Source organism: Ailuropoda melanoleuca, chromosome 14, assembly GCF_002007445.2.
Source record: "Ailuropoda melanoleuca isolate Jingjing chromosome 14, ASM200744v2, whole genome shotgun sequence".
Taxonomy (NCBI): Eukaryota; Metazoa; Chordata; class Mammalia; order Carnivora; family Ursidae; genus Ailuropoda; species Ailuropoda melanoleuca.
The window spans coordinates 5,509,591-5,534,168 of NC_048231.1; the positions used below are offsets into that span (position 1 = coordinate 5,509,591).

A 24,578-nucleotide genomic window follows, 5' to 3' on the forward strand; every position below is an offset into this window, starting at 1 on the left:
TTGCCCCCTTCTGCCTATAAAAGTCTTCTATTTTGTACAGCTCCTCAGAGCTCCTTTCCATTTGCTAGATGGGATACTGCCCAACTCATGAATCATTGAATAAAGCCAACATGATCTTTAAAATTTATTCGGTTAAATTTGTTTTAACTGTAGGAAGGTTTTTTTTTTTTTTGTAGGAAGGTTTTGTAGGAAGGTTTCCCTGAAGTATGTTCCAGAAAGTTGGATATAGATGAGAGAAAAAAATCAACCCAAAAGATGAAAGAAAAAAAGAAAAAGGAAATAAAAACATAGGGAAAAGCAAGGAAAAAGCATTTTAAAGTGGAAAAGAATATGCTCTACGTAAATCAAAATGTAATTAATCTCGATAAATATACATAGATTAAGCTTGTCAGTTAGACTCTCAGAATCTATACACTATCTATAGAAGATACAGCTAGAGTATAATAATCTATAATAAAAAATTTTAAATATAGAAATATATATACCAAATACTATATAAAGCTAGTTTAGCTCTACTAGTATCAAGCCAAATAGACCTTAAACAAAAACAATCATTAGGGACAAAGAAAGTGAGAAAATAATGTTGAGGAAATCTCCCAGATGGGATAGCAAAAATAGAAAGTGCTGGAAAATAGGAGAGAAGAGAAAAAGAAAATTAGAATATTAGTCCAAAAGGTATAATATCCGAATAAAAGGAGCTCCAGCAAGAAAAAAGTGGAGAAGGATGGAGATAATCATCATAGGAAAAAGAAATTGACATAAGACGCACTTTTCCAGATTGAAAAGGGCCACCATCAATGCCCAGCCAAATTGATGAAAACGGACCCACACTAAGGCATGTCATCAGAAAGTTTCAGAACCCTGGGACAGAGGATATACCAAACTTCCAAAAGGAGCACAGGTCACATGTAAAGGGTCAGAAATCCTAATTATCTCTAGCCTAGAATATTTAGCCAAAGTCAATCATATGGGAGGGGGGAGTAAAGAGAGATTTGTTTAAGAAAATGATGTTGATCAAATATTGCTCACATCAATGTAATGAGAGAAGATGTAGACAATTGGCGGAGAGCTTAGTGTCTGAATTAGTGGTAAGTACAAAAAACTAAGCAAACAATAAATGCAGCTATTTATCAACTCTCAGGAAAGTGGAAAGTGCAGAAAAACAATCACAGCATGTTTAAGGTTAAACCATAAATAGCATATTTGTAGTCATAATGATGTAAACATCTAATATTTATTGACCCAAAAGGATGATACACCTGCATTGTGAGAATGAGGAGATGGGAAGAGTGGGCAGACGTAGTAAGAGCTATAACCTCAAATGCCATATTGAGAAGTCAAAGACAAGACCTAAAACTGAAAAACAAGAGGTAGGTACATAATCTTGTTTGCTGACATGGAAGCAAATAATAAAAGAATCTCCTAAACAATTTGAAAGTGGTTGCCTCTAGGGTCTGTTCTTTTTTTTTCAAAATGAGACATTGTCAATCATTCTTCATAGAAGATTTACCAACTTATACTCCCTGGAGCGATGTATGAGAGTGCCCGTAGCATCACTTCATCCGTTCAGGTTCCCTACAGAGTGCTATCAAGTCAGGGTTAGAGGTGCAAAAGATAAAGGTCTGGGAAAGATAAAAGGGGGAAGGAGAAGCCTTCAGACCAAAATGCAGGCCTGACACGTGTGAAGACGTATTGGGTAGAGTAGCTTCAGATCACAATACAAGTAAATGGGGAGCCCCAGAGCAAAAGTTGCTCAACAGAGGAGTTCTGCGTTGAGTAGGACTAGACTAAATTATAATATTGTCACCATTCTTAATTATTGGTTAAAAGTAGCCTTGGGGTAATAGGGTGTCAGTGTGTGAACTGCAGCAGATCGGAAAATGCAGCAGCTGTCAGTCAAAAAAAAAAAAAAAGCCTTTATATTTATAGCATTTTAGGCTTTCTGAGTGTAAATACTCGCACTGCGGCCAGTTTCAAGCTACTAGTGTGACAGTGTGATGACTCACTGAATGAATGCTGAGTTTGAAAAAGTTGCTAACAACTGGCTTTCCCAAACCAAGAGCAGGTTCCAGGAAGCTATGAATTGTGCTCCAGACAGCAGGTTTCCTGAAGGACGATCTAAGCAGTGCACCTTCCTAGCTACCATACTCACCAACCTAGCATGCCAAAGTTTTTATTACAACAGTGTGATAAGTAAAAATGGTATGTTGGTGTCATTTGTAGTTTTACTTTGCATTTTACTTAATATGCATGAGGCTGAGGATCTCCTGATATATTTATATATTACGTTAAATGCATTTATTATTTTGTAACATATTTAATATATTTTCTATGAGCTGAGCCAATCTTTTGATTATTTTTATTAAAATCTCTATGCCTATTTTCTAAATAACTGATTTCTTAATATATTGATCTTAATATATTAATTCATATAGTAAATGAAATATACTTACTGCTTATCATCTCCTTATCAAATTTCACATTTTCAAAATGAATTCCTTTCAACCCCTTCCAGAGGGTAAATAGGAAAGAAATAAATGTACTTTTAAAAGCTTGTGTAAATGGAATCTAAAATTAGGAAACAATTTACTATAATTCCTCTTTTTTCTGTAATTTTTAAAGTAATGTGTACAGCATCAAAACACAATATCTACACTTAACTTTCAGGGAAATAGTTTTTTTAATATTATTAAAGTCAATTGAGTGTAGAAATTTTATGGGGAAAAAGTCACTGAATAGTTTTCTAGATACCTCCCAACATACATAGAGTAACAACAACAATATAGTAGAGAATTTTCCATCTGAGCAGTTTACAAGGACAGAGTAGAATCTTCAGGGAAATAAAGTTTGTAATATTATCATTATGAACACATTTTAATAATAGATGCATTCTATATTGACTCATTTTTACATTAGTTGAGATTATTGGTTGCTTCCTATTAGCTTGCTATAGCAAGTTGGAAATCATCCACTATTAAGTTAAAAGCTAGGAAGTTCTGGATGAAGTGGTCTTTTAAGATATGACACATTTTTAGGGATGCCTGGGTGGCTCAGTCAGTTAAGCATCTGCCTTCAGCTCAGATCACGATTCCAAGGTCCTGCAATCGAGTCCCACATCAGGCTCCTTGCTCAGCAAGGACCCTGCTTCTCCCCCTGCTTGTGCATGCTCACACTCTCTCTCTCTGACAAATAAATGAATAAAATCTTTTTTTTTAAAGATATTACACATTTTTAGTATTCTTTTAAGATTGATTTATTTTAGAGAGAGAAAGTACATGCGAGCAGGGGGAGGAGCAGAGGGAGATAAAGAATCCTCAAGCAGACTCCCCGCTGAGTGCAGAGCCTGATGCAGGGCTCAATCCCAGGACCCTGAGATCACAACCTGAGCTGGAACCAAAAGTCATCCGCCCAACCAACTGAGCCACCCAGGTGCCCCCACATTTTGAGTATTTCTAGTTGTGCAGGTAATATTGAATGAACAGAACATTGAACTAGACCAGACATCAGAAGTCATCCAATATCATCTCTAACCACAAATGTACTTAGACAACATTTAAAACAAAGGCTATAAAGAAGAAACCAGAAGGCAAAAATTTGAGGATTTGCCATAAAAGTTTTTTTTTTTTTTTATGTTAACTCAAGCACTGCTACCATATATAACTGGAGAGGAGGAGTCAAAAGATCTATGGGTGCGTAGAATGCTACCGTTTTCCAAAGAAAATACATCTATTTCATCTCTTTTAATCAATTACCTAATTCATAACTGTATTTGACCCTCAAATGCTGCTGCTTTGCTTTTGTTCCACCTCCTCCAACCACAACCTCCACTTCTTCAAACCACAACTTCAAACCACAACCACTGTCCTAGTAATTGGTATTATCAATCAGAAATCAAGAAAAAGCAGCAGATGAAAATTAAAGTCACTGAATATTATAATTTACGGCAAGGAGGAGGAAGGCTGAAAGTGGTGGCTAAAATGAACTTTGGATTATCTATATACTCCTTTTATCTTAATTTTCTCAAAATATATGATCCACAGTACTCAGGAAAAAAAAGAAACTTACCTCATCCACATTTTCAAAGGCATTGATGATGTCATAAGGTAAACAAGACAACAGATCGATCACAAACCAAGTTTTCAGATAGTTCATCCTTATCAGCTTGGGGTCAGAAATGACCTCTCCACCAGGTCCCACAAAGGTCGTGTGAAAATTTAAAACAATGTCAACCAGAAAAATAACGTCCACCACACTGTCCAGCACCAGCCAGGCTATGTTGTTCTGCTTCGTTTTGAAGGAAACGTTGTAAGGAACCATAATGGCGGTGTAGAAGGTTAGAATTAAAATCACCCAATCCCAAGTAGTTTTAAAAGCACAATAGTGTAAAATAATGTGTGGTGGCGTCTTTGGCGCTTCTTGCTTATACTGAGGAAGGATATCTGATCCCAGCTGAAGAACCTAAAAGAGAGACAATGTGTATATAAATGACTTGGACATCTCTGCACAGTTAGTAATGAATTCAAACTTACTGGATGTCAAACCACAGCGTATTTTCCATGACTCCTGGTTTCAAGACCAGTCATACCCTATAGTTTTGTCTCCCTCTTCTGAGTTGTACCAAAGTTTGTTCAAAGGAAGTTAATTTGTCTGTTCTATCTGGCTTTCTCTCCAGTGGCCAACTGTTGGTTCACAAACTGGCCCCCAAACACCAAGGGCAAGGAGAGAACAAAGAAAAAGACAGACCACTCCAGACTGTTAGGTGGCAGGTTTAATGATTAGCGAGGGAACATACTTACAAGGCTTGTCATAGGAAACTGTAAGCCGAGTAGATCTCCACACCCACCGATCAGAATCTTAAAAGCTTAGCAGACACCCTAATTGGATCCAGTCACATATACCGCCCAAATGGTCTTAACAACCTCCTACACTTTCAAGGCTATGTCCTTGAAAATGGATCCCACTTTAGGAATGGTTGGCAGAGTGTACATTCCAAGGACCGGAACGAGGAGCCTCCGATTGCCTGGGTCCAGTTCTGGGATCAGCCAGCAGTCACATCCTCTCAATGACCTCCTCCAACACCAACACTGATCCACAGCACTGCTGGAAATCCACTTCTGGGATGGCTTTCTGTACACTCACTTGCAAGCCTGCCTAAAATCATACATCTCTAACTGATTGTCCAACAGTTATTTGGGTGACTCACCATTATACATTCTTCACACATATTTAGCACCTCAGGGAGCATAACTTTGATTCTGATGGCCTCGCTGAACCCCAGGACCACACTGTTAGTGATTTTGCTGTTGAGTGGGACCCAGCAAGGGCCCTAATGAGTGGCATAGTGATATCAGGGTTGTAAATGTTATAGCCTGCTTTCTCTATTCTCCCTTCAATCAGGACTTAAAGACTTGTGTTCCCTGTCCAGATGCATATTCGCTTGGAAAAAAAAATGCTAAATACTCAGGTTTGCTTCTCCATACTTTTTTGACAGATAGAAAAATTTCAAGGTTATATGAAACTTGACTTACTCTAAGCAGGTCTAATTAAAGAGACAAAGGGAAAAAGCAGATGACAGCGCAAGAGGAGAGGCCTGGGCAGTGCTAGGCACAAGTAAAAAATACAGACTTAGCATTGCTTTCCAGAATCTGGACCTCGGGAGTTGTGAAAAGGAGTTGAAGGAATAGAGCAGAGAGCTCTGCTCCACCATCAATGAAGTAAGGTTGAGTAAACCTATGTGTTAAGGAGTCTGTAAATGGGACTTTAATAGATAGTATTTCCAGCAGCTTTGTCATATTATGACAACACCAAGTGTTCAGTGTCTCTAGGACTAATGGGATCCAGAAGGTAGCAGTCAAAAAGTTATCATAAAGTTATAAATGCATTAAATATTTGAATATAAGAATAGATATAAACAAAAATACCTATTATCACATAACTCATATGCCACAAAGCAAAACAAAAATACTAGCACTTCCTGAAACTTGAGAATTATCCGGAAAATTTTCTCTCGTGCATAGAACTTACATAACTGAAAACTAAGTATATAATAGCCATTATTAATATTTGAAATGTGAAAAATATCACTAGTATTCTCATTAGTTGTATCTTGTAACTATTGCTGTTAGTTTGAAGAACTATTTAGAAAGATTTTTATGTATTTATCCTTATTATCAGTGCCCTAGTCATATTTTTCCTATAAAGTCTTACATTGCTTAGCAACAAATGTTCCTACCAGGAATGTAAGCTTCACGTTGGGATAGACTTTACATAGACAGAATCATACATAATCATGGCTTCTCTTTCAATTTATAGCCACTGGTCTACCCATTCCAATTTCACTGTGTTAAACATGAAAATTTTCTTCATAGTCAATGTTAATATTTTACCATCTATATTTATACAGCCTATAGTTGAAGCACAAAGAAATCAGACTTAGAAAATAAACTCAGTGCCAGAGTGCACTTATGACCTTCGTGGGCCACAGGCATTTTTGCCTTCTTGGACCCCTTTCTCCTTAAAAAAAAATAAATAAAAACTGCATTTTACAACTGCATTGTTACAAAGAAGAATAAATTAATATTATAAATCCAACTTTTTTTACCTAAAAGTTCAATTTTTCCTTCTACTGTTAGCAGAAATTCAGACATCCCATGGACCCCTAAAAACACTGTGGCCCCACACACCACTTATAGACAAGTCAACCCTGCTCAGCACCCTAGCAGAACGTAAGATGTCTTCTCTAGAGATGGAATGGGATCACTCCTGAGGTTAGTATTCCTTAAATCTGGCTACAAATTAGAATCATCTGGAGAAATTTTTTAAACGATGGTATACTCATATCTAGAAATGCCCCCCCACTGACAATAATTAAATTCATCTTGAGCAATCTATATTTTCAAAACCTGTTCTGAGTGATTATAATGTACAGTTCAAGGCAAAACTCTTGTCTGTTATTTCCTTAGACATTTAGGACCGAGTTCTTCAGACAGTGACTTGCACAAACACCACACAAACACCACACAAACACCACACAAACACCACACACACAACACACACACAACACACACACCACACACACCAAACTCACCACACACACACAACACACACACACACACCACACACACAACACACACACACAACACACACCACACACACACCACACACACACAACACACACACAACACACACACACACCATAGAAGGATCCAGAAATGCTACAAGAGGAGGAGGAGAAGCAGGCAGAGAGGAGGAGGAAGAGGAGGATGGCATCAACCACACAGGGACACTCATGCTCGCACTTTGATCTCTCTCATATGCAGAGCACGACTTTAATCTTCAGTCTGACTCTGGGGCACTTTTATAAAGCAGTGAGTAACAACCCTTCACTTTCCTTGCTATTCCACTTGTACTTTGAGAAGTGATGAGCCTTAGGTGGAAGGGGATGAAAACACATTTTCTGATGTATTTTGGTACCAATACAAACACGTTCTTCCTCTCTGAATATCTGAGAGCACTGACACTAATAGAAGCAGGACCATGGACATGGCATTGGTACAGATATTTATCTTGACCCCTGTAAAAGTGAAAAGCTGAAGCCAGTCAGCAGGAAGTCAGTTCATGTGGACAATTGATAAACTACCTACAAGGAGACCCGGATCTTTGAAACCGGGAACTGGCTCCAAATGTAGGTGTCCCAATGGCACTGTGATAAAATTCATATGTCTTGGAAAAAGTGCAAACCTGAACGAAGTTCAACAGCAAACCCAAATAGTCAGGTTGAGCAAATTATATGACTCTGAGTAAAATTTATAAATGATATCCTTTTGCTAATTTGTTGCTGCTTCTGGGTCAAACTTTGGACTAAGAGCACATGCAGACAAAATATCTTCTGAGAATCTCATTATTTCTTCATGTTCTCTGAAGTCAAGCCTATGACCTGACAGAAAACAGTTTTGTATCCGAGTCAGGTTTGTGAATTAGGGATGACCAATAAAGAAACTATCAGTAATCCAAAGGCTATGCAAAAATAAAATAAAATCAGATGGGAAGAAACAGGGGTGAAATTTCCTCAAAAATAAAAGTAAAAAACCATGTGCTGTTGAGGAGAAAAAAACTTCCCACTTGATGCAGAAGGAAAAAAACCAATGAGTGTTTCAGGGCACTAAGGTAACAAACTTTCCTCTTTATGGTCCCTTTCCTCTTGTTCCTGCCCAGTTGTACAGCAAAGAAAAGAAAAACTCTGAATAAGGTATTGTTAAGACCCAGAAGGAATCATGACTATGAAAGTCAGCAGTGTCAAAAACAAGCCTCTCTACTTCAGCTTGATTTGTAGAAAAAAAAGGGACAACTCAAAGCAGAAAAGAAAGCTTTAAAACCAAGTCGTACTTTATAACAAGCATTATTGACAAAGGAAGTTGTATCTAATAGCCTCCTTTAAATCTTGTCCTAATTGCGTACTGTCTTTTAAAATACTGTGACTATTATTATTAGTTAATATTTAATTATATTGATGTCTTACCTGGGCTTTTAAAAACATGCTTGCACATACAAGTATTTTTCCCTCCCCAGGCTAACAGTGCTATTTAGAGCAAAAAGCCTTCTAAGTCCCCCTGTTAGCTATGGTCCAAGAAAAACTCCAGAGCCCTCCAAATTCAAGGAACAAACTTTACTTCCTAACCCTCTCCAAAGCAAATTTAGTATCTGCAACCAGTTCAGAAAGTTACTCTGGAGCTCTTCAACTCACTTTTCTCCAGCAGAGCAAACTGATGAACATATGTATTTAATTTCATCTTTCTCTTCTCTGGCAAGATACCTCAGAACATTTTGTGAGGCCCACTAAGTGCTCAGCCGAGCTTTTGTAGTTTAATTAGCTTTTGGCATCATTCACACCCGGAAGACAGTGATGATTACAGAAGACACGTGAACAACAAAGCTTCTAGCTGCCCTAGAGTTCTGTCCTCAATTCCTTTCCTCTCTGGTTTCGATATATTTTCTCTGGGTAACATCATCTAGTCCTATGGCACCAAGGCCTGCAGTTCAGACCCAGGTATCCCTCCAGAGCCAGACCCAGAAATCCCTCTGCCTTTCAGGGATCCACTCGGATTTCCTGTCAGGCACTTCAAACTTAGAATGTCCAAAACTGAACTCATTACCATTGCCCCCAAACCTTCTCTTCCTCTTCTTATATTTGCCATTTTATTAGCCAACAGTACTATCTATCCAGCTGTCTTTGATTCATCCTCTTTTTCACATTCAATTCTTGTCTATCAACAAATGTGCTGACTCTAATCTTGGAGTGTCTGCCATCTGCCCACTTCCATTTCCAGTTTCCTTGCTTAAAGCCATGGTCAATCTAGCTGATTTACTACTTAGGTCCTCTTAACTAGTTTCCCTGCCTACCCATTCAACACAGAGTCACTAGGTTTTTAATCATTTTTGTACCACGGGATCCCTTTTGGTAATCTGGTGAAATCTATGGATCCCTTCTTAGAATCATGTTTTTAAATTACTACAAGAAAAACATGGCATTGCAAAGAAGACCACAAGGACCAATCTCCTTTTGAGAGGTTTCTCTGAGGCACAAATGTGATCATATCATTTCCCTAGCACGTGGGACACCAACCACCACTGTTGCACTCTACATCACTTTAAACTTTCCTTCACCTGACTTCACCCACACTGAACTCATACTCAAAGTCATCACACTTTCTCATCTCTGAGCCTTTGCACAAGCTGGTCTCCCTGGTAGGAATGACCTGCATCCCTTCTTAACCCATTTCTCATATTTTTCCTTCAAGACTCACTCAGCCCAGGTATCATCCCACTTGGGTAAGCCTCCCTAGAGCCCTAAGTCTAGGTAAATGCTCTTGCATGTGTTCCCACTGCACCCTATCATCCTATTTATCACATCCTATTGTCAGTTTGTTCTCCTTCATCTTTAGTTCCTTGATGGTAGAGCCCATTGCTTACTCTTCACATCTTTTGTAGAGTACCAGGCACAGAGAAAACTCTCAATGAGTGTGTGCTGCATACATAAACAGATGAAATGAGTGAACTTCATTTACTCAAAGAAAACCTCACCCTCTACAAATACCACTTGGAATGTCATGAACTAGTTTCCCGTTTCAAAACTACAAGGAAAATAAAAAGAAGTATTTAAAATTTCTATAATTCCATAAAGGAAAAATAATTAGAAGACAAGTACTTGTAAAATAATTACCAGAAATATCTATATTGAATCATTTGGGGGGGATAATGTACCACACCCACCATATTGGGAAAGAAAGATAGTCTCCCACTTACTTCAGCTAATCTTGAATGTTTGTGGACCACCTCTGTTTTATTCATTGGCGTGAGCTGCTGCAAAACACTTCGGCTATTTGTCAAAGCCCGCGTCAATCGGGCAAATTTTGTCCAACCTTAAAAGTAAGGAGAGAAAGTCTCAGTTTTTCACATATAATGAATATGGAACCCAACATTCTTGCTAATATTCAAAGAATCTCAGAAACAGCCTAACAGCCAGAATTAATAAAAAGTATCAGTCTAAAGCATTTTATTTCTGCATAGACATCACCACATTTCAAGTGTAGCTATAAAGTAATGAGTAATTTTTATATGTGACCTTTGTGTTTTGCTCATATCTATTACACAGTCTCAGTAGCCAAGGTACAGCTGTCCACAAAATTCTGTGCTCCCCCTTGCATTATATAGATTTCTTACTGGAACAAGCTGCCCAGCCAGGAATAAACTTCCCAGCATTCCTTGCATCTAGCTGTGTCCATGTCCCTAGTTCTCATCAATGGAATAAAAGCAGAAATGATGTGTGTCACTCCTACTCATGCACATGCCACAACATAAGAAGCAAGGGAGACTTCTCCACACTTTCTTCCTCTTTCTACCAGCTGGATGCAAGTGACAAAAGGCCCCAGGGAAAGGTAAAGCACTGAATCCGTACATGGAAGATTCCCATATGCCAAGAATCACCTGCCTTAGACTGTAATGTGAGCAAAAAATATGCTTCTGTTGTGTTAGGCCACTGAAAGTTGGGGGTGGGGGTATTTATTATAGCCTGATAAAAACAGTTCTACTGTGTATTGTGGGCAGATATATACACATAAGAAAACGAAGCCCAATTTTGACAAATCTCACATATTATGGTTCATATCACGTTTCCCATCTTTCTTGCTACATAGCAAAATGTTATTTCTCTCTTAACAACTACAGTGGTATCTAAAGATCATTCCTTAAATATCTAGAATCCTTAATATTGTTTTCTGAAAGAGTACTAATTTCAACTTCTGGGGGAAAGGGATGTGAATTTAATGAGAAAAAATTTCTTCCGGGGCCTCAAATTTCTGTTATTAAAATAATTAATTTCAAGGAAATGTCAAGGAGATGTGAATAAGTAAAGCAAAACTGACCATACTCTGGTTCTATCTCAATTATCCTTTCTCTAGATATCCCAAAGACTCTAATTTATTGAAGATTCCATTAAGACCATTTGATAATTTCTATGATATTGCCCCTACCTGGGTTATTTTCTTAACAAGGAAAACTCCTGATAGTCCCAAGGAATGATTGTAATGGCAATGATGAAATTTCAGACAATGAGACGAAAGATGAAGGAAGAAATCCTGGGCAGACACTTGTCAAATGTCTTTCAAACTATACTATGTAGATGACATCATACTTTACTACCATTCTTCAGGCTAATTCTGACTTCAGTTAAGCTTCGTATTTCCCTACCAGTTCAGCTCCCTCTAGGTAGCCAACAAGTGGATTAAAAAATAGGTAAACTGGGGGCGCCTGGGCGGCACAGCGGTTGAGCGTCTGCCTTCGGCTCAGGGCGTGATCCCGGCGTTATGGGATCGAGCCCCATATCGGGCTCCTCTGCTATGAGCCTGCTTCTTCCTCTCCCACTCCCCCTGCTTGTGTTCCCTCTCTCGCTGGCTGTCTCTCTCTCTGTCGAATAAATAAATAAAATCTTTAAAAAAAAATGGGTAAACTGGCATCAATTTGTAGAAGAACCTTAATTCTTCATTAATGGAGTTTATACTAGTGACTAGAAGAAAAAGAAAATGTTAGGCTTTGGGAATTGTATGTATACCTAAGGCTAACTCTGTGTAATATGCTTAAAAAAAAAAAAAAAGGAAGCACCAGATATGCCACCAGCTCTCTAAGAACTTCACATCAATGTAAAAGACCAATATGCAATCAGTATCACCAATCTGGACTCTTCTTCTGAGCACCAGACCTATCTAATATCTAATCAGCCATTAGCCACCTCTTAAGCACATAAGATGTGCTACTGGCATCTGATACTCAACATGTCCAGAATTAATCTCATCATCTTCTCCCCTCCATCTCCAACTCTTCATCTTTCATACATTCCTGGACTTGGTGAATGGGCCCATGATATTTCCACTGCCCAAATCAGAAATCTGAAATTTACCATCCTCCTTCACTATTATCTCCGCATCCACATAGCCAATCACTTCTAAGCCTTAGAGACTATAACTTATAAATAAATACTCAAGTTGAATCTCCCCTCTCCATCCCTATACGTCAGTGTATCATCTTCCACCTGAGTTAGGTGGCAGCATCTTAAAGACTATACTCTCTATCTGCTCTCTGACCAGATACTCCCCAAGCAACTCTCTACATTGCTGCTAAAGTGCTTTCTAAAACACACACCTGGTCCATGCCCTTCCCCTATTTCAAACTCTTTAAGGGATTCCTGGAGGCCTTCAGGATAACACTGCATATCCTTGGTATGCAGGTCATTTAGTTTCTGATCCCAAAGATCTGCTCTGCATTCATCTCCTTCTACTTCTTCATATATACTCCATATTCCAGCCCTACTAAAATCAGTAGCAAATTAAAAAAAGAATAAATTCAAAACTAAAATCTACTAGGAATTCTCTATATACCCCACGATATTCAGAGCTTCCAGGCTTTCATGCATTATAATTATTCTGCCTGCCTGAAATGCTTCCCTTATCCCCACCTGTCTGGCTAGCACTTACTGGCACCTCCAGACTCAGTTAAAGCATTATCTCCTTCTGGAAGCTTCTCTGATCCACTCATAAGAGAGGTACCCTCGTCTGTGCTTGCACACCATAAGCTATATACCTTACATGGCTCAAGCAACACTAATGCAGTTATTGATTAACATGTCAGTCACTCTCACCATTGTTCACCTCTCCACATCCAGCACTTGATCAGGGCCTGGCCCAAAACAGGTCATTAATTAATTAAATAAGACTTATTTGTAACTTTAAAAATCAGATTTAAAATAAGCCCCATTTTGTTTTATTACCATTTGGTTGGGTTTGGTTTTGCTTTGTTGGGTAAAAGTGGTAAGAGTGTCTTCAGACACTGTAACAATGTCGACAATAGATACACTGAAATATTTCCTGTGATCATTTCTCTTTCTCACTTCCACTGGATATTATTATTGCATTGAATATTTCTAGAAACTTAGAAGGCAATGTTATACTTATTAAAGCTTCCTTTTTCTAAGACAAGTGATGTTAAACATCTTAGTACATCTGAGTATTGGATTTAGAAAGAAGCCCATTTTTATTCCCAGAGTACAATAAGGTTTATCCAGAAAATATTTTGAAAAAAATTAAAAGAGATATTGAATGAATAAACTCATTGACACATGGAAGAATACCAATCATCAAATGGCATGCATTTTTTCTTTTCCTAGTATCATGGCTAGGGTTCGGGCTTTCTTACAGTCCTCAGTTCTAAACAGTTAGCATCTTTTTTCAAGACCCCTCTACCACCCCTTTCTCCTCACTCCCAGCAGATTACCTTGTCAAATGTTTTGGAATAAACAGAAGTCATAAGAAACATGATAGATAGCCCTCAATTTCCCTTCTATCTCCTCCATCTCTAGACCCAGCCGTATGGCACTGATTCTTGCCTGCACCTTTACCATCTTAAGGTATTAGATGTTTGTTCTTTTCTGATCATGCATATGTTCTATTCATGGACATTTAAGTAGTTTCTAGATTTTTCACTATCACTAACAACACCAGAGTGAATTTCCTTATGCCTAACCCTTTGTGCCCTTGGACACATCTGGAATTTATGAAATTAGTTCATTTCATCTGTCACCAACCCCCACTATACAGTCAAACTTTGAAAAGTTGAGCAGCCATACTGTCCAGGTCAGAGAAAAAAGACATATCAGCAGTTCTAACTTTTCCCAGCGATACATTTACTGATCTCACCTTTACAGAGACCTCACTGGTGTAACTGATTATTCAGCACAGTTCGCTGATGTTACTTAGATGTGGTCGATATGGGGTAATGTGAACAGACAGCTGAATATGAAGAACCCAATACTTGCTCTATGAGTTGTTCATGGAATTATGGAACATTTGTTCTCCTAAAAGCTCAGGATGCCAACTCCTTCTTAATAAAACATTAGTTTAGCTCTATTGGGTTGCAATTAACCTCTTTGTCATGCACTGCCTAATCTTAAAAATAAGAGGAAGTCACAGAGGCAGTTAAATCAATCTATTAGACAGCAACACAAGATTCTAATCTATACAAAAAACGCTTAGGTAAACAATTATACTCTTGGCCAAAGAGACTACATGGCATAATTACTCATATTTCATCTGTTGTTTCCTCTCTAAAGAAAACCACTGGCTTCCCACAGGGGAAGGTTGCTATTTTTGCTGTTAGCTTCATTCTATAAGAATTTTTTGTCTCAATTATTGGCATGAAGATGCCGTAACTATTTGGCACAGGGTATTTCACACTGTGAGTGTCTTGGCAGTTTTGGAATCTTTTTGAAAATACCGTACAGGATAAATGGGCAGAGATTTTGGCCATCTCTTTTAGAACACATATGGATAATCAACAGAATGGATTTCTTGGCTGTAATTTTTCCCCTTTGTATTATTACAAATGATGAATCAGGTACCATTGACTGATTATCCAAGCAAGAGTTCCAAAACCTCAGTACCAGGACCAAAAGATAACAAAAATGCTTTGCCCCCTTGAATTATTAGCAGTAAATTTCTTGGTTCAAAACAGTTCAATTCTGTCAGAATCAGAGTGTTCTCAACCTGTGCTTAACTGCTGTTGGAAAAAAGGAGAGCAGGGTATTAAGGTGGTCAAACCATAATGATAAGTTTCCACTGGAAAGGATGAGACAGCATGGTGCAATAGAGAGAACATGTGATTGGAAATCAGTCACACTTTGAAAGTCAGGATCTTCAACAGTAAAATGGAGATGATACTAATTTTCAGAATTATAGGAAAGAGCAATAAAGAACATAAAGTTCCCGACAAATAGTGACTACTCCATCAAAACTGGATTCCTTCCCTTTCGATGGTTTTTACTACCACCCATCATGGTGTAAGTCAGAGGTAGCTATGACATCACTCAGCATCATTCTTTTTAAGGGAAAAAAATCAATCTAGAATGTTTTGGTATCGTAAGATTCATGATGAGGAAGAGGTGCACTCAGATTGGTTGGCTACCATCACATTATAGTTACTAACCCAGATACGATTTAGAAATAAAATTCAGGGGGCGCCTGGGTGGCACAGCGGTTAAGCGTCTGCCTTCGGCTCAGGGCGTGATCCCGGCGTTATGGGATCGAGCCCCACATCAGGCTCCTCTCCTGTGAGCCTGCTTCTTCCTCTCCCACTCCCCCTGCTTGTGTTCCCTCTCTCTCTGGCTGTCTCTATCTCTGTCGAATAAATAAATAAAATCTTTAAAAAAAAAAAAAAAGAAATAAAATTCAGAATTAGCCAGTGTACTCAAGTCTTTCAACCATGAAATCTGAGTTTCTCGTTATAAATACCAAATCAAGTAGGAAATTGATGTCAATTCCAACCTCGGCAAATCCTCAAAGGACTTGGGCCCTTGCTCTAATCACTGGCCCCTTTGCACACTAAGAAGGTCAAATGTAAAGTGCTGAATAGCTACGGAGGCATTGTTAACTTGTTAATAATCTCAAAGGGAAACCTTCCAATGTTTCAACCATTAAGTATGGTATTCGTGTAGATATATCTGTAGATGCCCTTTATCAAATTTATTAAATTGTCTTCTAACTCTTAGAAGGAGGAGGAGGAGGAGGAAGAAGAAGGGGAGAAGGAGGAGGAGGAGGAGGAGGAAGGTAAAAACACTCTGGGATTAAAAGTTTCATTCTGGCCTGCTAATGTATGGATTCACTTGTCTATTCCATACCTTAAAATACTATTTCCTATGTCCTAGGTAGAACTCTATTACCTAAGTATGTCTTCAAAATTTGCAAACACCCTCCATCTCCTCCTTTGCAACAGCCTCAACTCCCTGATCCTTTGCCCTGATTCTTTCCAATTCACTCACCTTACCAAATCCCAACTCTGGTTAAATCCAACTCTTCATTATTCTTCATCTACACACCTTTGACTAAACTTGGATGGAGTAAAACACATAATCACAGGGCACCTGGGTGGCACAGCGGTTAAGCGTCTGCCTTCGGCTCAGGGCGTGATCCTGGCGTTCTGGGATGGAGCCCCACGTCAGGCTCCTCCGCTATGAGCCTGCTTCTTTCTCTCCCACTCCCCCTGCTTGTGTTCCCTCTCTCGCTGGCTGTCTCTATCTCTGTCCAATAAATAAAATCTTAAAAAAAAAACACACATAATCACGCTCATAGATGCTAGTGGAACTCACGATCACGAGCCCCAAGTAGACCTTAGGGCTCAGGAAACCTACCAAATCCCTTTGCCCACTCACTTCTCTACCCTCTTAGATTACCATTTCATACCTACTTCTCTCTCACCACGTCTTCAATACTTCTTCATCTCCTTCACCATCCTTACTCTCAGGAGATAACCATGTTTTTTATATTACTGAGAAGATAAGAGCAATCAGAAGAAAACTTCCAATATATATTTACTTGTTTGTCTCCCCCTCCCCCATTAGGATGGGAAAGAGCTGTCTATCTCCAGGACCTAGAATGGTGCTTGCACCATTCTGTATGCCTAATCAGCATTTTTGGTTGAGGAAAAAAAAAAATCAGTAAAATAGATAAACAAGGGGAACAAAATTTTCCTACAAGAGTAATGAGGAGGCTCATGTTAATTAACTCTGGTGCCCAAGGTTAAATTAAATGTAAATCTACCATCTCCCAATTCAAATCTCTAGACCCAAATCACCTTGATATTATGGTGTTATCATGAAATCTTGTCTGCTCTTTCTCAAAAGTTCCATGATCCCCTTTATTCAACTTAAGAATTTGAGAGAGATATTTTTTCTGCCAAGATTTCCAAACACACTTTCCTACACTTCTACCTTCACAGAGATAGTAGAATGATTACTTAATGTCATAAATATTTTATTTCTACTGAATTTTTCATATTAATTTTACAGCTCATATGAATAATAGAAAGCTCATATACAGCATTCACAGTTACACTGTGCAACACTTTTTCAGTAATCTGTTGTATATTTGAAAGGTGTGGAAGGGTCTCAAAATAAAAGTCTGTAAGCGCTTCCTCTACAAATTCTGGTACTGGAAAGAGAGGCTTCTCTAATGCTTTTCACAATGGGGTCTGATTTTCCCTGTAAATTCTCATTTACATGCCTATCAAACACATAGTTCAAAATTAAATGGTCTCAGTTGTTTGGAGTTTATTCAAATGCCATTTTTTTTTTGGTAAGAATGAGTTATGCATTTAAGAGATTTTGTCCGATGATCTTGAGAGTCTGATGTAACGACAGACATGGACGTGTAGGCAGATAAATGGAAGGGCATTAACTTGAGAAATAAAAGGCAACTTTCAATATTAGCACCTTTTCCCCAATCTCACTATAAAATGCTGTCAACTTTCAGTTTCCATAGACTACATATACTGACACCATCAATCAATGTTCAGCATATCAAAACTGAGAATGTACTGTACTGTCCCTAACTTCAGCAGGGTCATGAAATCACTTGGAGAGAAAATAATATTCATCAAATATAAAAATATAAATATTATTTAAGGGAAGAGACTGTGACATGAGAGCTTTTTACTCAGTATTATTGTCATTCAGTGTGAAAGCAAGAGAAATTCATCTGAAGAATATGTTAGGTCACAAATCATATAACAATTATTTATCTTTTATTTAAAAACATATTACTTTAAGATACAGTCAGCTGTTAACTGTAGGTTTTTCATAGATGTTACTTATCAAGTTGAGGAAGTCCCTCTCCATCTTACTTTGCTAAGAGCTTTTACCATGAATGGGTGCTGGATTTTGTCAAATGCTTGTTCAATGTCAAATTAAATGATGATTTGACCTTTCTTTTGTTAGTATGTTGAAACAGTAGATTACAGTGATTGATTTTTTTCATGTTGAACCTGCTTTGCATATGCGGAATAGATCCCACTTGGTTGTTATATGGATTCAATTTTTGTTGAGTATTTTTATATGAAGATCCATGAGAAACATTGGTCTATAATATACTTCTCTAGCAATGTCTTTCTAGTTTTGGTATGAGGGTAGTGTTGGTCTCATAGAACAAATTAGGAGAGTTTTCTCTGCTTCTGTTTTTTAGAAAAGACTGTAGATTTGCCAAAAAATGAAAAACAAAAATATCCATACATGGTGTTTCTTTATTTTGGAAGTTTATTAATTATTAATTAATTTTTCAATAGATATAGGATGATTTAGGTTATCTATTTCTCCTAGTGTGAGTCCTGGCAGTTTGTTTTTCAAAGAAATGGCCCATTTCCCCTAAATTATCAAGTCAGCGGCTATGAAGTTATGGCTATGACATTAAAGTATTCCTCTTTAATGTCCTGGGGATGAGCTGTGATGGCCCTTCTTTAACTTCTGATATTGGTAATCTGCATCTTCTCCTTTTGTTCTTGGTTAGTCTGGCTATAGGCTTATTAACTTCGATGATCTTTTTCAAGAACCAGCTTTGAGCTGTCGTGATATTCTTTAATGTTTTCCTATTTTCTAGTTCATTGATTTCTGCTCTAAGGTTTCCTGTTTCTTGTCTTCAGGTTGCTATCACTTAAATTGCTCTTCTTTGTCTCCCTAAGGTGGAAGCTCAGGTTTTTAATTTTATATCTTTCCTCTTTTATCATATATGCATTTAATGTTAGATACATTTTATTCTAACCACTACTTTTGCTATATCCCATAAATTTGATAATTTGTCATTTCATTTACAGTTAGTCAAAATATTTTTCTAATTTATCTTAAGGCTTTTTCTTTGCCCACGGATTATTTAGAAATGTGTTAATTTCTAAGTGTTAGGAGATTTCTTAGCTATCTTTCTGTTATTGATTTTTAGTTTAATTCAATTGTGGTCTAAGAACATGCCTTTTAAAATGGCTGTTCTTTTAAATTGGTCAAGGAGTGTTTTATGGCCAGAATGTGATCTATCTAGTGAATGTCCATGTAAGCTTAAGAACACAAGTTCTGCTGCTATTGAATGGAGCACCTTGAATTTTAAAACAAACAAACAAGAATTAAACCTAAATATTATTTGAAGACTATTCTATTTTTAAAAACAGTATTTAAATTCATTCTAACCCTTCTAGACACTGGGTCTATGAGTAAAGGTAGAGGAAAAGATAGAATGAGTCCAAAAGTGAATATTCGATCTTCCAGGAGATGATTTAATGCACACATTTTCAGAAACATTCACAAATAAATTGTTCCATATTATACTTTAAATGGTTTGCATATTATAAAATTTTCCTCTTACAATTTGATGCTAACCAAAAACTGACCAAGTATAATATAATATATGTGAATTCATATGCAAGGAATAAACCTATAAAATTTTTCTATAATTATGATTACAGTTGGAAAGATTAAACTTTCATGCCAGTTTTTTTAAAGAGGTAAGAAAAGGCAATGCCAAATGCAAAGAAGAAGATTTCATTTTTAGTCTCCTAAGAGATTATTAAAAATAATGTCATAAAAACTTCCAAGAGTATTTGAAATTCTTCATTTATCAGACAGTTTTTAATTGAAACATAATTGGTGAGAATAAAATGAGAGTAAATTACATAGAAAGGGGATAAAAGCACATGCCACTGACTACTGCTTTCTATAACTCTCTTCCTGAATATTAAAGTCCATAAGACTACAATCAGGAAGTTTGCATTTTGCCAGCCACTCTCTTGATAACAAAATTCTTCTTCACAGAATCTAACAGCATCTAGCCAAGAGAACCTACAACAGCTGAACAAGGAAACAGTGAAAAGTAACCTGAAAAAGTCAGCTAATCAATCTCTAATCAATTCAACAAAATTCAATCAACTTATCAACTGTGCTGTAAAAAGACTTCACCCAAACCATCTCACAGGTTCTTACATTTTGTGTTTCTAAAGCTCATCCTGATAGAAGTTACTGAAACTCCTATTATATTGATTCTAAATTAATAGTGTTCTATGATATTTCTTCCTTATTCCTTATCTCAATTCCTCTTATTATAATCTGAGTTAACCAACTATTATTTCTACTTTGGATAGCCATGCTATTTCCATTCAAATGGTATGACTGAATAAAACTGATTCTGGATAATTACTAGCAGGAATGTAAAGCAAAAGAAGTATGACATAGTAAAATTTTGTTTCCCAGTTCAACCTATGCATTTTTTAAATAATAATAAATTTAATTGACAGCCTAATTCTTAAGTGTGGCCATTCCTCTGAAAATTTCCTTTTGTTGGGACACCTGGGTGGCTCAGTCAGTTAAAGCAACCAACTCTAGATTTCAGCTCAGGTCATGATGTCAGAGTCGTGAGATCAAGCCGTACAAGGGCTCCACTCTGGCATCCCTCTCTCTCCCTCTCTCTCTGCCCCTCCCCCCACTCTCTCTCTCTCTCTCAAAAAAGAAAAAGAAAAATTACCTTTTGTTGAATCATCCTCTATTGGCTGTTTGAACAACGTAATATCCTTGAAAGTACATAGGAACAAGACCACCTTTTCATGTTCATTTCTTATTGGTGCAATTTGCATATAAAACCAAACAGGGGTTCCTGTAAGAGACAGAAAGGACAATAGAGTGTGACATAGCCACAGCAATGATTTGATCTCCTGCCTTCCCTCTTTCTTTAGCTGCCAACTGCTATGCCAGGAAACAGCACTGAAACAACAGCATTTTAATTGCTTTCAGAATTAAAAAACAAAAAACAAAACTTTAACTTTTTATCAATTACTAACTGCTTAAACATTAATAAACATTTTTCAACCCAAAATACCAAAATGTGAAAGCAAAGCTGAGGGTGACATTTCACCACACAGGAGCACAGGGCAGTGTCACAACTTAAGTAACACCAGCATGACCTTTCGGTCTGTGTCGCTACACCTGTGCGGCTCTCACCAACTTCCTTTTCATGGTTTCACCACGTGGGACCACTCCGACATGCTTCTCTTTCCCTGTCACTTTGAGAAGTGTTTCCAATTGACCTCAACAGCAATCCCTGATGCTCTGGTAAGCATTCCTCTCGGAGGAACATATGAAATGCTATTCCTACTTCAAGGCTCTCTCATCAGTCAGAGTTATAGACGGCCCTATGGCTTTGACAGCACCCCCACATCAGAGAGAGGACATCAGCAACACCTGATGTCTGCTGACAACAGAGCTCTACCTGAAGCTTTTAAGGCAATCTTAAGAAAAAAGAAAAAAAACAAAAGACACGTCCCCAGCCCTTGAGATTCTCAGGCGTCTTCATGACCTTCTGCTTCCTATCTCCTTCACTCAAAGAATGGGGCTTGACTCTATCACTACGTTCTTTATTATGTGTTTATTGCAGTTGTTCAAATATTCTTTATTTTTTAACAATTTATCAGTTGCGTATAACACCCAGTGCGCATCACATCACATGCCCTCCTTCACACCCATCACCCAATTACCCCATCCCCCTGCCCATCTCCCCTCCAGCAACCCCCAGTTCGCTTCCCATAGTCAAGAGTCTCTCATGGTTTTTCTCCTTCTCTGATGACCTCGAATTCAGTTTTCCCTCCCTTCCCCTATGATCCTTTGAGCTATCACTATGTTCCTTAAACAATGGCTCCTGCAGACTCCAGAAAACAGAGTTTCAGAGCACTTAAGGCTTTGGATTTGGACAAACTAGGAACTGGCATTAATTCAAACAATAAATATTTGAAGACACAAGAAATGCCTTCAAAGGAGTAATTATCCATTAAACGATAAAACACTGAAGGAATGTTCCATCAGAATCAAAAAGACACATTTTTCCATTATATTCTTTCCAAGCCACAGTGCAGTAAAGCCTCTCCAAATTTTCTATCTTAAAGACATAAAGGCTTTTGTTAGGCTTGGGATTTGGGGAGTGAAATATGCAGCTATTAATAGTCTCTATATGAGAGTTGATAGCCTATTAGTGGTATAACGAAAACCAAATTAGAAAAACCTTCATACCTTTGGCCAAAAAAAATCACAGAGTAATGTCACCACAATGGGGAATTTGTCATCTAGACAAGAAGAGATGACTTAACTACCAGATTCAAGGAATCAGAGAATCAGAAAGAGGAGGTGTTTATGGAATATTTAGTTGACAACCAGATCCTTTGCAACCCTGGGGCCTATGAAAACATGGCCTTTTCCAAAATGATCACTGGGTGAGACAGGGATCTCAAAAACCATCACACCATCTCCCAGAGAGGCTTGTTCTTTGTTTTCTGCTCCTTAATCTACACAGCATACCCAGGAACTGTGAGTGATGTACACCGTTCTACAAATCACCAGCCACACACACTAGAAGATACATGGCCTATGACTGTTCCAACACAGTGAGCTTGAGGTAGCAGGGTCATAAACAGAAAAAAGGGCATTAAAAATATGTCATTTTCCAAGGTCTGTTAAAAATCTGCACAGAAAGAGATGATGTTACATTTTGCACCTTTTATGAAAAGAGCAACTTTTCAAATTTTAGCATAGAGTCAGGGCTGTTTTTAAAACTGCTTTCAGATATCAAGGTAGATTTTTTTCAAGATGAGTTATAGGGTCAGACTCCCCAAGTAGACAAGAGTATTTGCTGCTTTGCTGGTAAAATATCCATATTCTGGTTTGGGGTTCAAGGGAGCAGAGAGTCTGCGAGGATTAGGCAGAGGCCAATTGTAGATGGAAACTCAGGGCAGTGCCTTGGCAGTGATTATCTGGGTGGCCCAGGCTATCACAGGTGTGCTTTTGTGCAGACAGAAAGACCCATTTATATCATTCCCCCAGAGCTACTGTATCCTTCTCAACAGTAGAAACAGTTCCCTGCTAGTCAGAGCAATGCACCTTAAAAATAGAGCCTACAAACTGAAATGTCAATGATGACCCCTGTTAAATCAGATACCTCAATATCCCCATTTGCAAAATGCTATTTAACCTAATTACTTAATGGAAGTGTTAGGAAGACTTGGCATTGAGGCATTCCCAAAACATTTATCTACAGACATGTGAATTTTTCTAACATTTTTAAAAGTTACAAGAACATACTTTTTTTTAGTTGATGTTCAAGAACCTTCAGGTAACAATTTACAAGATTTTTTAAAGCTTTTTTAAGTGTAGTAGAACTCCATTAAAATATATAAATGATATCTATCTTTCATTTTAATGAAAAAACCCAATGCAAATAAGAAAATTTCGAAACATTAAAATAAAAAAAGTACTACCTTGGAAGAAACTTTTGGAAACATAAAATTCAGGTTCTTGTTAACACGATTTAAAGGATATAAGGAAAACAGAATCTCTACAAAGGTTTTTTTTTAAGATTTTATTTATTTATTTGAGAAAGAGAGAAATAGAGAGAGAGAGCACAAGCAGGGAGGAGGGGGAGAAGCAGGTTTCCTGTGAGCAGGGAGCCCAATGTGGGGCTCGGTCCCAAGACCCTGAGATCGTGACCAGAGCCGAAGGCAGACGTTTAATCAGCTGAACAACCAGGCACCCTCCACAAAGGTATTTTTGAGAAACTCAGAAACTATGAACTTGGTTCTCACACTTTAAAATCAGGCAAAGGGGGCACCTGGGTGGCTCAGTCATTAAGCGCCTGCCTTCAGCCCAGGGCGTGATCCCAGGGTCCTGGGTTCAAGCCTCACATCAGGCTCCCTGCTCCGCTGGGAGCCACTGGGAGCCCGCTTCTTCCTCTCCCACTCCCCTGCTTGTGTTCCCTCTCTCGCTGACTGTCTCTTTCTCTCTCTCTGTCAAATAAATAAATAAAATCTTTAAAATAAATAAAATAAAATAAAATAAATAAATCAGGCAAAGATTTGTTTATTCTTCTTAGTGTCAAAGTTAAATGACCTTCGTAATAGGGAATATCCTTAAATTATTCGCTAAACTCAGAGCACATATCTAAGTCATTCAAAGGAGAACAACCCTATATGAAAAGGATACAGGGTTTTGACATATGAATTTATCAGAAGGTATCTGGATCTGGTGAAAAAGACCCAGAGGACACCTCAAGCCTGACTTTTCTCTGGTAGAGGCCAGAGCAGATCATTCAGAATGGATTGTTTTCTGGGTGACAAGCCAATAGACATTTGGCTATGAACAAAGAGAAATACCCCTTTGGCCTTGATTCTAAAATGAAAGATAAAATGAT

The 24,578-nt window shown here is 37.9% G+C and overlaps 1 protein-coding gene across 1 annotated transcript in view; it reads right to left on the minus strand.

Moving 5' to 3' along the window:
- KCNH5 (potassium voltage-gated channel subfamily H member 5) overlaps window positions 1–24,578 on the minus strand; it is a 277,609-nt gene that overhangs the window by 210,891 nt on the left and 42,140 nt on the right. The window contains exons 4-6 of the mRNA XM_002914166.3: window positions 20,874–21,002; window positions 10,303–10,418; window positions 4,066–4,458 (exon numbers count right to left, since the gene is read on the minus strand). Coding sequence (XP_002914212.1) covers window positions 4,066–4,458; window positions 10,303–10,418; window positions 20,874–21,002 — 638 coding nt within the window. The remainder of the gene's footprint in view (window positions 1–4,065; window positions 4,459–10,302; window positions 10,419–20,873; window positions 21,003–24,578) is intronic.